Source organism: Thalassophryne amazonica, chromosome 10, assembly GCF_902500255.1.
Source record: "Thalassophryne amazonica chromosome 10, fThaAma1.1, whole genome shotgun sequence".
Lineage (NCBI taxonomy): Eukaryota > Metazoa > Chordata > Actinopteri > Batrachoidiformes > Batrachoididae > Thalassophryne > Thalassophryne amazonica.
This window is the reverse complement of record NC_047112.1, coordinates 79,923,378-79,940,533: the sequence shown is the minus strand read 5'-3', so window position 1 is coordinate 79,940,533 and position 17,156 is coordinate 79,923,378. Positions and strand designations below refer to the sequence as shown.

Below are 17,156 nucleotides of genomic sequence, written 5' to 3'. Positions count from 1 at the left end.
ATCCCAAGGTGTTACTAAGCCAGCTGGAAAATACAGTGCATCCAGAAAGTATCCACAGTGCTTCACTTTATCCACATTTTATGTTACAGTCTGATTAAAAAATGGAGTAAATTCATTTTTATCCCTCCAAGTTGTACTCACAACACCCCATAATGGCAGCACAAAAAAACAAAGGCTTTGAAATTTTTACAAAATCATTAAAAAGTAAGGTATCGCGTGTGCATAAGTATTCAAACCCTTTGCTCAATACTTTGTTGATGCATCTGTGGCAGCAATTACAGCTGCAAGTCTTCTTGACTATGATACCAGAAGCTTGGTGCACCTACCTTTGGGTATTTTTTGCCCATTTCTCTATGTAGCACCTCTCAAGCTCCATCAGGTTGGATGGGAAGCATCAGTGCACAGACATTTTCAGATCTCTCCAGAGATGTTCAATCTGATTCAGTTCTGGGCTCTGGCTGGGGCACTCAAGGACATTCACAGAGTTGTCCTGAAGCCACTCCTTTGATATCTTGGTTGTGTGCTTAAGGTCATTATCCTGCTGAGAGATGAACCGTCTTCCCAGTCTGAGGTCAAGAGCACTCTGGAGCAGGTTTTCATCCTGGATGTCTCTGTACATTGCTGCATTCATCTTTCCCTCAATCCTGACTAGTCTCTTAGTTCCTGCCACTGAAAAACCTCCCCACTGCATGATGCTGCCACCACCATGCTTCACTGTAGTAATGGTGCCTCATTTTTCGTTTTCTCCAAACATGACACCTGGCATTCAGGCCAAAAAATTCAATCTTTTTCTCATCAGACAAGAGAATGTTGTTTGTTATAGTCTGAGAGTCCTTTAGCTGCCTTTTTCAGAAACTCCAGGCAGGCTGCCATGTTCCTTTTACTAAAGAGTGGCTTCCGTCTGGCCACTCTACCATACAGGCCTGATTATGGATTGCTGCAGAGGAATACTGGAGCTTTGACAGAGTGACAATTGGGTTCTTGGCCACCTCCCTGACTAATGCCCTCTTCCCCAGATCGCTCAGTTTAAACAGGCAACCAGCTCTAGGAAGAGTTGTGGTGGATCCGAACATCTTCCATTTATGGATGATGGAGGCCACTGTGCTCACTGGGATCTTCAAAGCATCAAAAATGTTTCTGTTCCCTTCCCAGATTTGTTCTTGAGACAATTCTGTCTCAGAGGTCTACAGACAATTCCTTTCACTTCATGCTTGGTTTGTTGTCTGCCATGCACTGGCAACATTAGGACCTTGTACAGGTGTCTCACTTTCCTAATCATGTCCAATCAACTGAATTTACCACAGGTGGATTCCAATTAAGCTGCAGAAATATATCAAGGATGATCAGTGGAAACGGGATGCACCTGAGCTCAATTTTGAGCATCATGGCAAAGACTGTGAATACTTATGTATAAGTGATTTCTTGGGGGGGGGGTTATGTTTAATAAATTTGAAAAAAATCTCAGACCTTTCACACTGTCATTATGGGGTATTGTGTGTTGAATTTTGTGGGTAAAAATTAATTGTATCCCATTTGAAATAAGGCCGTAACATAACAAAAAACAACAAGTGCTGTGAATACTTTCTGGATGCACTATAGGTTGTATTCAAGCACTGGGCCATATGTCTACCTGGGTGGTGATCATCCAGGACCCAAGGTGGTTTCATGGTATGGTGGATATGGCAACCCGTGGCACAAGTGCATGCCCCCAGGCCTGTCTTGACACTTAAATGCATTAAAATAAAACTTGTGTGTTGGACTTTGTAACTCTAAATTTTGATGTGCAATGCAAATGTATATCAGCTCCATCTACCAGTTATGTATCTCATTGATTTGCATGAAACAATATTCATATTAACCCTTTTGGGGGGGTCACTCAACCCCCAATCCTTGGCAAAACCATGTTGCTATCCAGCTAAATAGTATTTAAAGTAAAGTGCTGTAGCAGCAGAAAAAAAGCTTGCCTTGATAAAATCAGGAGCTGGATCAGCAACAGCCTTGCAACAACCTTTAGTGATATAGTGAGCTCTGACAGCTCAGTAACCCTAGTCATTGGACAATGACAGCAATGATCAAATCAAATCAAATCAATTTTATTTATATAGCGCCAAATCACAACAAATAGTTGCCCCAAGGCGCTTTATATTGTAAGGCAATGCCATACAATAATTACGGAAAAACCCCAACGGTCAAAACGACCCCTGTGAGCAAGCACTTGGCGACAGCGGGAAGGAAAAACTCCCTTTTAACAGGAAGAAACCTCCAGCAGAACCAGGCCCAGGGAGGGGCAGTCCTCTGCTGGGACTGGTTGGGGCTGAGGGAGAGAACCAGGAAAAAGACATGCTGTGGAGGGGAGCAGAGATCATTCACTAATGATTAAATGCAGAGTGGTGCATACAGAGCAAAAAGAGAAAGAAACACTCAGTGCATCATGAGAACCCCCCAGCAGTCTACGTCTATAGCAGCATAACTAAGGGATGGTTCAGGGTCACCTGATCCAGCCCTAACTATAAGCTTTAGCAAAAAGGAAAGTTTTAAGCCTAATCTTAAAAGTAGAGAGGGTGTCTGTCTCCCTGATCTGAATTGGGAGCTGGTTCCACAGGAGAGGAGCCTGAAAGCTGAAGGCTCTGCCTCCCATTCTACTCTTACAAACCCTAGGAACTACAAGTAAGCCTGCAGTCTGAAAGCGAAGCGCTCTATTGGGGTGATATGGTACTATGAGGTCCATAAGATAAGATGGGACCTGATTATTCAAAACCTTATAAGTAAGAAGAAGAATTTTAAATTCTATTCTAGAATTAACAGGAAGCCAATGAAGAGAGGCCAATATGGGTGAGATATGCTCTCTCCTTCTAGTCCCTGTCAGTACTCTAGCTGCAGCATTTTGAATTACAGTATTACTAGAGGTCAGGGTAATGCCATCCAGACTAAGGATATGGTTAGACACCATGTTTCTAAGATTTGTGGGGCCAAGTACAATAACTTCAGTTTTATCTGAGTTTAAAAGCAGGCAATTAGAGGTCATCCATGTCTTTATGTCTGTAAGACAATCCTGCAGTTTAGCTAATTGGTGTGTGTCCTCTGGCTTCATGGATAGATAAAGCTGGGTATCATCTGCGTAACAATGAAAATTTAAGCAATGCTGTCTAATAATACTGCCTAAGGGAAGCATGTATAAAGTGAATAAAATTGGTCCTAGGACAGAACCTTGTGGAACTCCATAATTAACCTTAGTCTGTGAAGAAGACTCCCCATTTTCATGAACAAATTGTAATCTATTAGATAAATATGATTCAAACCACCGCAGTGCAGTGCCTTTAATACCTATGGCATGCTCTAATCTCTGTAATAAAATTTTATGGTCAACAGTATAAAAGCAGCACTGAGGTCTAACAGAACAAGCACAGAGATGAGTCCACTGTCTGAGGCCATAAGAAGATCATTTGTAACCTTCACTAATGCTGTTTCTGTACTATGATGAATTCTAAAACCTGACTGAAACTCTTCAAATAGACCATTCCTCTGCAGATGATCAGTTAGCTGTTTTACAACTACCCTTTCAAGAATTTTGGAGAGAAAAGGAAGGTTGGAGACTGGTCTATAATTAGCTAAGATAGCTGGGTCAAGTGATGGCTTTTTAAGTAATGGTTTAATTACTGCCACCTTAAAAGCCTGTGGTACATAGCCAACTAATAAAGATAGATTGATCATATTTAAGATCGACGCATTAAATAATGGTAGGGCTTCCTTGAGCAGCCTGGTAGGAATGGGGTCTAATAGACATGTTGATGGCAATGATGACAATAGTATTTTGTATTGTCTGCAATATGTGTACAAGAAAATACAAGTGATGAAATAAAACATTGAAATTTGCAGATGCAGCAATGCCATGCATAAGGAGAGAATTTACCAGCATGTATCAAGGAATTTATTACACATGAACTATCTGGAGAATAGAATATGGAGCACTGAACACAGTGAAACTGCATCTAAAATGATCAGATTGCCATAACCAAGCAATGATATCTGCACCACCTGTTGCAGGAGGAAAGCACTCTGTATTATGAAGGACAAAAGTCACCCAGCACAGAACCTTTTCTCTTATCTCCCTTCAGGGAAGTGGTTACTCTGCATTAGAGCTCAGAGCTTCTGCATCAGAGACAATTTTGCCCTCAGGCTGTTAGACTACTGAATGGTGCTACTTTCATGAATGGAGTTATTGAGGATTGTTTTGTGGATATTTATGCTAATATGTTGGCTTTGTTACATGTTGCCATGGTTTTTAGGTTGTCTTATTGATTTTTATTATTCAGCATATTTTTTACAGGTTTTACTGGCTGAGGGGGTAAGGGTCAAATGCATTTTGTTTCATGATATTGTATGTTGTCCTTTTTAAAACGCACATGACAAACTTGAACTTGAAAAACAACCAAAAAAGAAATTAATCAGTAAATGTCTAGCCTGTGGCTTGACCCCTGCTGTACACAGAATGGGTATTGCCTCAATGTTGAGCACAAATACTCCTTATACATTTCTCTTTTGGAAAATAAGTTGACTGGCCACTTGAACTTTTAATAGGCATCCAGGTATAGTTTGGACTATCTGACTAAATGTTATGGGGTAAAAACAGCAAGAATGGTGACAAATGTCAATTTCAGTTTGTACATGTTCAAAAGTTAAAGTTGCTTCAATTTTGGTAAAACGTGATGCAAATTATTGGTTGAATTAATAGGGTTCTTAAAAAGAACAGTTTGCCCCATGCATCATGCTTAGTTATGTTACGGGGTAGCATATGTCCCATGTCATAGAATCCAATGGACATCGACATTGTTTGACCTTTACTTTGCAGTCAAAACATTCAACACAGTCAAAACTATTCAATTTATTAATCCTGTTAGCTCAACCAATAATTTGCACCACTTTATTACCAAAATTGAAAATTTAACTTTGGACCTGTGTATTAACTGAAATTGACCTTTGTCACCATTCATGCTGTTTTTACCCCATAACTCCATAACGTTTAGTCACACATAGTCCAAACTCTACCTTTTTGGAATATTTATATTCAGACAAATAATGTGGTATATTTTTCCAATAACTGGAGCAATTTTTTTCAGTCCTGTTTAATTCCTCAATTGACCCCTCCTGGCAGCGTATTGAAAATTCAAGGGGGTAGTCATTTTTTCTAAAGAGTAATGACTAAGGAGTGTTTCTGCTGAATTTGGTGCTTCTATCATCATTTGAAGGATTGTTTATCTGCTGCACTATTGTGTGAGATGACAACAGAAGTGTAGCTGGTTGGGTTTGTGATTACTACTTCTCATTTGAATACTAATTGTTGCTTTTTTTGTGTGTTTCAGTGGACCATTGTAAGCCTGGGCCAGACTGATCCAACTAAAACCAAGACATCTACGGCAGTAATACTAGTTATTATACTGATGTGAGTGATACCTCTACTCAACCACCGCATAAATGATGGAAACCTGGATCACTGACTGGCTCATCTACCTGCTGAGTAGTGGAGCAGAATGGTAATATCATCACTATTGCTTCCGTCATTGTAGAGGTTCATGCCAGGACGTTTTGCGAAGAGAAGAAGGGTGGAATACAGTGCTGATCACATCCCAACTGGAGGAAATGAATGGCATCTTTGTTTCCATTGAACAGTTTTTACAGCTTGGATTTTAAAAGGGATTGTTGTTATTAACAGTCACATTTCCCATTGGGTCCTTACCCTGACAGAGACGGAGTTATCAAACTGTCGTCAGATGAATGCGGTTTTATGGGAAGTGTGAGCTCATGGTTGCACCTGGATGGAGTACACGAATGACACACAACAAGGAATTTAAGCATAGAAAGGTTGCAGCAAAAGATCAGCAGGAGTTAAATATGGGAATACCAGTGATGATCCATTGGCGGTACCATCGGAGGCATCGGCTACATCATACTGTTGAGAGAAAAAGCAGGGTGGTGGGTCACAAAGGGTGCATGCTTATCAGCTGGCTTGCACCCTCTCAGTTATTGATGGGTTTGCTGCTGCTGCTCCATCTATCACTGGGTTTGGTGTCGGCTGAAAAACTAGATGAAACCGATCCAGTGGTTACCACTACCAATGGAAGGCTGCGTGGTGTCAAGAAAGAGCTCAACAATGAGATCCTGGGTCCAATTGTGCAGTTTCTGGGTGTCCCCTATGCTGCCCCGCCAACTGGTGAGCGGCGGTTTCAACCACCTGAGCCACCAGTGCCTTGGCCAGAGATCCGTAATGCCACACACTTTGCCCCCGTGTGCCCTCAGAGCATCGTGGAGGGCCGCTTACCTGATGTGATGCTGCCGGTGTGGTTCACTAACGGCATCGACGTGGTGTCGACATATGTCCAGGACCAGAACGAGGACTGTCTCTATCTCAATATCTACGTCCCCACAGAGGATGGTGAGTTAGCCTGCTGGCTCGGGGAGGATGGTTGTGGGCACAGTGGGAGGCGGGGTAGAGACTTCAACCCACAACCTTCTGGTACAAAAAAGGAATCTGTTATGTTGTGTTGTATCATCTATGTTTTTGTCTGTCACTAGAAGGAAAGCATGTCCTTCTGCATGTTTATTGTGCATGCCATTGCTTATAGTCCGAGTGAGTGAGTCTGAGTTGGTGAAAGAGCAGTATGCAGTAGTACAGTATGTATACGGAAATGTGGGTGCCAGCTATTCAGGCATTTCAATACCTTTTCATCCCACTTCATCTTCATCCTTTATCACTTTTCCTCCTCATCTATTCCTCCTCCAACTCGCACTCATTTTTCTCTCGTCTTTATCCCTCACACGCTTGCTCATCGCCTTATTTGCCTTCTTCCGCAGACTCCCCTCACTTTCTTCCCTCAGCTCATCACAGTCTATTGTGGTCTGCCACAATGGCTTGAGTTCATTAAACAAGACAGCCGTTGTCATGATCATCACCAATTGATTTGGTTGACTGGCTGAACAACTGGCTGGCAGACTGAGAGAGTGAATGTCGTGCTGATTGAGCTGGTGTGATTCATTCCTTCCCTCTTTGTCTTTATTTTATTTATTTATTTATTTGCCTTCTTTCTCCTCTGAGTCTTTTTTTGTTTTTTTCAGACAATCAGCTGTGCGTGTGTGCATGCCAGCTCCTGTGTGCGCTGTGCAGTCAGGGGCTCAATGTTATTCTTTAGTCTTCTATTCATTTTACAGTCAAAAGAATATCCAAGGAATGTGCCAGGAAACCCGGCAAGAAAATATGTAGACAAGGAGGTATGTATGATCTGAACGCAACCTATACAATGCTCTAGAATGAAGAAACACCAAAACGTAAGGAGAGAAGAAGAAGAAGAATGAAAAATAAACTCAGATAGCATATCATATTTATGAAATTAAGGTCTGCAAATTATTGAGGTCTTGGCTCAGGGTGTGGAGAGCTCCCAGAATGCCAAATTCAAGAGGTGGGCCTTCCATTAATGTGATTTCTCAAAGAAAATTTAATGCCTTTTTGTGAAGGTAATTTGAAAACAGTTTTAATTGTTTTTAACTCAGTGGAAACTAATTAGTGTATATCTATGCCAAAGAGCACAAAGTGTAGAGGAAAACAAAAGTCTTAAATGTGTTAAAATTCACTGATTGGCCTTTTTTTCTCCTCTCTCTCCAATCGGGACCAAATTCCTTTGGTTTTTGACAAGACAAATTTGTTCCACTCTGCTTTTTAAGGTTTTTATGCTGTGTTCATAACATGCCAATACATGGGAAATTATTTGATCCCAAGGTTGGGTATTTTAGTTTATTTTTTTATTTTTCCAGAAATTATTTTACATCATAACAGCTACAATCATGGTCTTCCTCCAACATGGCATGGATGCAATTTCATTAGTTTTTCCCTGTTTGCTTAGGGTTGCCAGATGGAGCCACAAGTTGATTTGGCACAGGTTTTACACCAATGAGACACTGGTGGACTTAAACTAGAAACCTCCTGTTTTTGTCCTTACAGCTTGCCCCACCAAGCTGCCCATGACTAAGACGGTATTATTGCACATTTTATTACTTTTATATATCACTTACTTTTGTATGTACTCTAATATGCTTGCATTCTTTAGATATTAACAAAGATGCCAGCATTACACCTTTTGCTGAGACATCAGAGAATCAGAATCAGAATCAGAATCGCCTTTATTGTCAATGTAATTTGCATTGCAACAAGATTTGAGTGCAACTCCAAAAGGTGCTTTCCATGGTGCGAGTAATTTTTAGCCACATAAAAGATAGTGAAATTTAACGGCAAATTATTCACAGTATATGTACAACTAATAGAACCATAAGGTAAAATAAAATAAAATAAAATAAAATGTGGACCAAGTAAAATGTAAAATGAGAATTATATACATCTACAATATTTAGAGACATCTACAACATTTAGAGACATCTACAACATTTAGAGATAATATTTACAGACAACATTTAGAGATAATATTTAGAGACATCTACAACATTTAGAGACAATATTTAGAGACAACATTTAGAGATAATATTTAGAGACATCTACAACATTTAGAGACAATATTTAGAGACAACATTTAGAGATAATATTTAGAGACATCTACAACATTTAGAGACAATATTTAGAGACAACATTTAGAGATAATATTTAGAGACATCTACATTTAGAGACAATATTTAGAGACAACATTTAGAGATAATATTGAGAGACATCTACAATATTTAATATTGTCACTCTCGCATTTACAAATAGAAAGGCCATCATACTGTTCGCACTCAGCAAAATAACTTGTGTTGTCTCTAAAGACAACAATTCAGTGGGAAAAGTTCCAGTAGTCTTGAACGCAGCATTTTTTTCTTTTTAATAGTTATTTAATTTAATATTTCTTTTTCATATAAACCAGCAGACACCAGTAGATATCATATAGTAGATAGTAATGAAATTCAACAGGGCATTTGAACAGAGCAGGAAAAACCTTAAAAAAAAGAGCTTTGGATCTAAGATGTTTGCAGCCCTGAGTCAGCCGTGTGATTTGTAGACTTTGTAATGATGGTAGCGTGGTTTTGTACTGCACTTCCTGGTTCCTCTGTGGCTCACTGATTGTTTGCACTCATTGGTCAGCAATATTGGGAATAAAAGTGATTAGGTTGGCTGCTATATCACAGGTCAGAATGTGAGTGGTAATAATGGGTGATGTGTGAGGAGATAGCATATTAGGAGAAGCATATTGCCAAATGCACACACACAAACACACCCACGCACATTGTGATGTAGCTGTCTGCGGTGCTAAACAAGATGAGCTTAGGCTGGACCTTGACTGTGTAATCTCCATTAAAACAAAGCAGATCTATGTTCACGTTGGCTCGGACTACTGTATCAACCACTGTTTCATCAAGCTAATGCCTCCTCGTCTCCGTCTTTCTCTTCCTGGGTGTGTGTGTGCGTGTGTGTGAGAGAGAGAGAGAGAGAGACAAAGTGAGAGAGAGATACATGCTGACAGTGTCCTTGATAAGGTCCGGGTGTTAATGTCATTGTGTTGGCAGCAGGCTGCATTATCACTTTGTCTACATTGCTTCTCTTCCAACTACAAAGACACATGTACCCTCTAACCTTGCTGATCTCTACAACAAGCTACTGTTGCCACCATGATGGAAAAAAGGGCAGTTTAAAAATATATAAACCTTATTCAGTCCTAGTCATAATTACTGACACCTGAATTTTAATTGCCTAATTTAAAATGTTAAAGTAAATTCAAAATAATATAGGAGATAGGAGCATCTTCTTTCCAATATGTGAAATGGAGTTTAGGTGTGGTAAGGTGACATTAGTGCTGGGATTTGTAAACGAGTTGTTATTGCACATGATTTGTGGACATATTAATATTGCACGTGATTTGTGGACATATGAAATTGTTCCATAATTGTTCCATATTGTTCCATAATTTTAATTTGGTGCAAATATTCTTTGTGAGACCTTGATGAGGATCCCTAACAGGAATCTTGTGTGATTTGAACTATGCCATGACCTTGAAAACATGGTTCGTATTGAACAGCGAGAGAGATGAACCATACTTAGATGAGTCTGGTGAAGGAGACATGCAAATTTCTCATTCACTGCACGTCTTGGACTTCAATTATTGCTGCGTCAATAATCAGTCATTAAGAAATGGAAACAATATAGTGCTGTGTGGAAAATATGTGTGGAGCAGGTAGTTCTGTAACAGTGACTATGGAAGATGAGGACTCACGAGGGAAGCCATCAACACACCTGTGACAACAGTGAAGGCTTTTGTGGAAGTGATTGGAGAAAATGGGGAAAGTGCAACTTTGGTCTGCTGCGTCAACAGTTTGAGCCGTACGATGGTGTGCAACAGAAAAATACAGGGAGTCTTTGTCTTCCCTTACTTGTGTTGTTGCTCTGTCACTCACTTTTTCAGAATAACATACTCTAGGTAAATTTATCATACAGTACTATATTGTGTGTATTCATTAATGACTGATGTACAGTGCTGTGAAAAAGTGTTTGCACCCTTGACACTTTACATGTTAGATTTTTATTAGGACATCAAAAAACAAAACAAAAATGCAGGCCTTGTATATTAGAATTTCCAAAATCATGCTCTTTAAACTCACAGTGATAGTAAATCTCTACAGTTTGATATAAATGAATTAAAAATCTAAAAGCCAAAATCATGGTATGAATAAGTAGGTGCCTCCTTTAGTATAGCACATGTAAACCATCACTTTTATATACAGTTTTCTTCGAACAAGTCAGGGGATGGATACATGAACATTCCCAAGACAGTGACTATGTCTTGGACATTATTTACATGACTTACGAAGAAATACACTCAACAAAAATATAAACGCAACACTTTTGGTTTTGCTCCCATTTTGTATGAGATGGACTCAAAGATCTAAAACTTTTTCCACATAAACAATATCACCATTTCTCTCAAATATTGTTCACAAACCAGTCTAAATCTGTGATAGTGAGCACTTCTCTTTTGCTGAGATAATCCATCCCACCTCACAGGTGTGCCATACCAAGATGCTGCTTAGACACCATGATTAGTGCACAGGTGTGCCTTAGACTGCCCTCAATAAAAGGCCACTCTGAAAGGTGCAGTTTTATCACACAGCACAATGCCACAGATGTCGCAAGATTTGAGGGAGCGTGCAATTGGCATGCTGACAGCAGGAATGTCAACCAGAGCTGTTGCTCGTGTATTGAATGTTCATTTCTCTACCATAAGCCGTCTCCAAAGTCGTTTCAGAGAATTTGGCAGTACATCCAACCAGCCTCACAACCGCAGACCACGTGTAACCACACCAGCCCAGGACCTCCACATCCAGCATGTTCACCTCCAAGATCATCTGAGACCAGCCACTCGGACAGCTGCTGAAACAATCGGTTTGCATAACCAAAGAATTTCTGCACAAACTGTCAGAAACCGTCTCATCGGGGTCTCGACCTGACTCCAGTTCGTCGTCGTAACCGACTTGAGTGGGCAAATGCTCACATTCGCTGGCATTTGGCACGTTGGAGAGGTGTTCTCTTCACGGATGATGCGAAGGAGATGTGTTGCACTGCATGAGGCAAATGGTGGTCCCACCAGATACTGACTGGTATCCCCCCCCCCCCCCAATAAAACAAAACTGCACCTTTCAGAGTGGCCTTTTATTGTGGGCAGTCTAAGGCACACCTGTGCACTAATCATGGTGTCTAATCAGCATCTTGATATGGCACACCTGTGAGGTGGGATGGATTATCTCAGCAAATGAGAAGTGCTCACTATCACAGATTTAGACTGGTTTGTGAACAATATTTGAGGGAAATGGTGATATTGTGTATGTGGAAAAAGTTTTAGATCTTTGAGTTCATCTCATACAAAATGGGAGCAAAACCAAAAGTGTTGCATTTATATTTTTGTTGAGTATACAAACAGTATAGCACTCTATGGTAAATCTGTGTGGAGTAGATAGTTCTCCAAAACTGAGAGACTCTATAAGAAGGTGAAGAGTGAGGAAAGCCACCAAGACACCAGGACAACCCTGAAGAAGTTATAGATTTCTGTGGCTAGGATTGAAGAAATTGTGCAAAGTGCAGGTTTTGAGTGTTGCATCACCAATTAGACAGCTTCATGATGAAGTGGTATAGAGAAGGCTTCTATAAAAAAAAGAAAGAAAAAAAAACACTTGAAAGTTCAGCTACAATTTGCCAGAAGGCACATTGGAGATTCAAGCATAGATTTGATGTTTTGTTGAAAGAAAGTTATTCTCTGTGCAGCAACTCCACTATGAAGGCAGGAGTGGTGATTAATTTCTTTTAGCTTAAGTGTAACTGGAAGAGAGGTAAATTGTGACTGACTTCACTGTAATGTTTTTGATAAATTCTTAGAACAGATTTTTGCTCTTTAATTATGATAGAAAATAAACTGATGTGGTGATAGGTCTTGGCAATTTATTACTGCACATATATCCCCCAAACTAAAGAAGGTTCTTGGAGAATAGAGACTGAATAAGTCACCATGTCTTTAATAAAAAGGATTATGGTGTGTGGAATTACCTTAACCCTCTGGGGTCCGAGGACATTTTTTGGACAGTTCACTCGCCCGGCATAAATGTTTTATTATTGCTGTTAACAGCTCCCCCTGCATCCCACAATCAAGTTTTATGTCTCTTTTTTTGTCAGGACAACCTGTGCTTTCAGAGTCTATATGTTTTTGTTGTGTTTTATAAGTGTAATAATCAAAAATAGACAAGGAAAAAATAAAACAAAAATAATTTTCCACACACATTTATTCAAAACACACAGCAAACTATAATAAACAACTTTTTTGACACTTTATAGAGGTAATTAGAGATCTTGTGTGAAAGACTGTACAACAAAAAGGTTCAAACAATAAACACAAATGCACATTTTGAACAATATATACAAAATGGTCTATGTGTTTTGTTATTTTGATATGGTAAATAAGTGCTTTACGCAGAGAAAGCAACAGAGTTATCCAGTAACATTCACATGCAAACTAGTGGAGCAATCCTGATAGTTACACACTCTTTGTTTGAGCACGTGAGATTGTCATCAGAGGCTCTCCATCTGCTTTCACTGATTGCTGTGCGTAATGGCGCAGGGAGCATTGGAATAGTATGTACTCATTGGAGCACCCAGGGGGCTATTCAAACGGGCCAAGTAGTAACATATCACTCCTGAAAATGATCTTTGGCTTTTCACGTGAGGTAAATCTGCCCTACGATTGAATTTTGGAAAACCATGTGACGGTGAACCAAATCCGACACGCACATTGCTCACGTCATCACACAGCTTCTATGAGGAGTACAAAGGCACGAAAGTCCGCGGAGTTATCTTTTCAGCAAAAAAAGTAAGTTTCTATCTCATATCATTAAAAGTTATTTATAATTTAGTAAAGCTTGGTCTTAGCCGTTGTATACGACGGCGTCGGCCCCAGAGGGTTAATTACTGTTATATTACCTGTTAATACAATATTGTTTTTCAGTGAAAGTATCACATGTTAAAATATTACCAGTACTATCTAATAATAATAGACCAGATACCCTTCTGTCCTAGAAAACTGTTTTTCTCTTGTTTCTGTTTTTCCATATATGTATGCGGGGGGTGGGGGGGGTATGTTTCTACATGAGTTTTCAGTAGTGTTGATTAAAAAGCAGATGTCAGGTTTTTTAAGTGTCAGAGTGCTATGTTTTTTTCTTCTTCTTTGTCGTCTTTTCCTTTTATCTTCATGCTGTTGTTGGTGTTATTTTCAGGTGGCAAAATAGTGTGATACCACCACCGAATGGACAGCTGTATACAACTCTTTACTGTTGACAGCAAGAACTAAACCACAAAAAATATATAATTGTTGCTTGGAGTTCTGGGACATCTGCCGACCAGATGTCCCCAGTGCTCTCTTCCATTTCCTTAATTTACCACATTATTTATCCTGTCCAGTGAAGGAAGAAAGCCTCTGTCAGAAACCAAACAAAATTCAAGGGTGTCAGTCATTATGACCAGGACTGCAACTGGATGATATCTGATTTATATTAACATTTTTCTTGTTATAAAGTATCATCATAGGACATTATCTTCTCTTCTATCACAATTAAACTAAATTTTTTTTTTTTTTTTTAGTTCATAATATGTACAGTTCACCTTACAGAATGTCCCTAAATACCATTAATTGCATGAAATAAAGCATCTTCATAGTAGGGCTGAAAAATGTAGTATTATTTATTATTTTGTAACTGAGTGATACACTAATTATTTTTCTTGTTCAACAATAATCATACAAGTAATGAGAATATCGCTGCCCCCACTGAGCCCATTTGTAGTTGATGAGGTTGTTCATTCCAAGATTGAAAAAGGTTTCTGGGGATTTTTATGTTTTAGCCTAATATACAATGTGTTACCTTACTAACATTTTACAGACCACACTACTAGATCAATAATGTTTTGAAAAAAAGGGGAGGAGGGCGGTGGAGTCCTACTGTTCCTTTGGGATACTGGATTTGCTTAATTCTGATGTGGAATTACAATTAATTTGCTGTCATTTAAAGCATCCAAAGAGTGGGTTACAATCACAGATGTTTCATACCTAGGTTTTTCATTTTTAAACATTTATTTTTTAAACATTTTCATGTGCTGAGGTTCTGCACCTCAGCACATGAATACACAATAAAGAATACAAGTTGAGATAACTCCCTATGCAGTTTTTAATTGCACAAAGTACAAAAATCCATTATTTTCACTTGGAAATAAAACTCTTTGTAGTGATGGCAGACTACCTGTCATAACAATATTCCAGTGATCAACAAATTTAAATGCAGTGCACCATAATTGAATGACACAAAATCCAAATGTGTCCTATTAGAATTTGAGAAACTTAATTTGTGCATGTTTGTTTGTTCCATTGTTTCACCAAGGTTCATTCATGGTTACATTTAGGCAAATCAAATCAAATCAACAAACAGTTTCCCCAAGGCGCCTTATATTGTAAGGCAAGGGCATACAATAATTACGGAAAAACCCCAATGGTCAAAACGACCTCCTGTGAGCAAGCATTTGGCAACAGTGGGAAGGCAAAGGTAAAAGTCATTGGGGTCAAAGGTCAAAATGTTACTCGATCTGTCTGTTACCTCTTCTTCCCAGGTCATTTGGCCGAAATACACCAAATTTCATATGTGGATGACAGTCAATGCCAAAATTCCCATTAAAGGATTTGTTTTGGCATAGGTCAAAATTACAATTTTCAGTATAATGTCCACTAATCCTGGCACACATGTACTGTATAATTGATTCTTGAATTGTCCAGATCAAATTTTCTGAAGGTCAGTCATTGGGATCATTTTCAGTGAGGTCGAACACTGTTGTGGCTAAGGCTGGGTATTGATTAAAATTTCAAGAATCAATTTGATTCCGATTCTTATGATACAGAATTGATTATTCCAATCGGATATTGATTTGGGTTAGTGTTATTAAACTTTTTTTTAGCTGTTACCTATTTGTCTAGTTATGCAGTATAATGCTGATATTATATTGACATTTGACAGAAAACTAATAAAGTATTGGTAGTTAATAATGATGGCTATAAGGCTGATGGCACGGACCATCTCCCTCCCAGAATGACAGAGTAGTATTTTTATTTTATTAACATCCTGAAGGGCAGAATTACTGAACAGATCCAGGGCAGCCAAAAGAGGGCACCAGAGGTACCTGGTTCATTGGCCCTGACACGGTACATTTCTACACCCTTCCATGTAAAGCTGTAACAGAGAGATATAAAAACTATGGCTTTACTTCAAAAAATTTGGCCCTCAAAATGTTGGAAATAGTGTTTCAGAGAATTAAAAATTTTCCGTGGGCAAATGGTCCGGGTCTCCCCTACAAACACTCGCGTCTGAAGTGCTCGCTGTGCAGTCAGTCTCTTCTCCCACAGCCACACAGTGAGTGCTGGTGGAAAAGAGACTGATAGAAACATCAGTGCACACCAGAGAACCTTCGTGCTTGGACAGCAAGAAATAAATAATAATAAAAAAAAAACATGACTGTGTGAATGAAACGGTGGACTTGTGTCTTTTTTGCCCATGACAGACAGGAGTCCTGGTCGTCATGACTGACATCTTTAAATAGCTTTGACAGAGGTTGATGAATAACTTGTGGACCTGCTTCTAACCAGCGGGTCCGCAATCAATGTAGAGAAAGGATGATTTTCACAGCCTCGGAAACAGTGGAATGTCCCAAAAGCATCATTTTTTTCAGATATGCTGTTCCAAAGCTGTCAAGAAGTGTGTGTGTGTGTATGTGTGTGTGTGTATATATATATATATAAATCGATCTTTGGATTTTTTTCATAGACAAGTTGCTTAAAAATAGTTGCTGAGTCAGCTAAAAAATAGAAAAAAGTAACTTCTAGTTCAGAAATAGAGTAAGTTATGTGAAAACAGGAAAAAAGTAAAAACAGAATGAAATAAAATGGGCTTGTTATACTGTAACGTGGAAATGTTGTCATTTAATATCCAAACAAGAATACTGTTCATGCTGGCAGCAATATGTATCACTCTCTTTGCCCCCTATGTGGATAGATAAAGATGACAAACATGTTGCACACAGATACAGGGTGAAATAACTAGCACTGGGACATTATAAATGTACACATTCACCACAGAACCTCATGCATAAATAATTAAATGAGTACCAAATATCCAGTCTGGCTCTTGTAGAGTTCTATTTATTTAATACATTTATTTTTTGGAAGAGCATGATTTGATCCATAATGGTGTATTTTTACATCAAAAGGAACACACAACATGGCTAATCTGTTACCTGCTACATTTAGACTTACTACTTTTATTCTTCATTTTATCTCCTAGCTTTGAAATGATCAAAATCATTTAATTGTGCACAAATGTCAAGGTACAAATGTCGTCATTTATATTGCATTCAGTCTACATTTCATTTGGCAGACTTCTCTGTTGTTGGCCTACATACACAATGAGAATAAAACATGCATATTATCAACTTTGCACTTGCAAACAGATATCACACATACATTCAACACACATACAAAGGAAGATTACAGTCATTTGTCACATTTTATTTGGACTTACTCCACTTGTCATCCACGCCAAGACATAAACAC

General features: G+C 38.9%; 1 protein-coding gene across 3 annotated transcripts in view; it reads left to right on the top strand.

The window, feature by feature from the left end:
* Positions 1-17,156, top strand: part of nlgn1 (neuroligin 1) — a 991,517-nt gene that overhangs the window by 119,935 nt on the left and 854,426 nt on the right. For 2 of the 3 annotated variants that reach the window (XM_034180344.1, XM_034180342.1), the window contains exons 2-3: positions 5,361-6,430; positions 7,204-7,263. In XM_034180344.1, the coding sequence (XP_034036235.1) occupies positions 5,773-6,430; positions 7,204-7,263 (718 nt within the window). In that variant the 5' untranslated portion in view covers positions 5,361-5,772. The remainder of the gene's footprint in view (positions 1-5,360; positions 6,431-7,203; positions 7,264-17,156) is intronic. The other variant, XM_034180343.1, reaches the window with a different exon arrangement.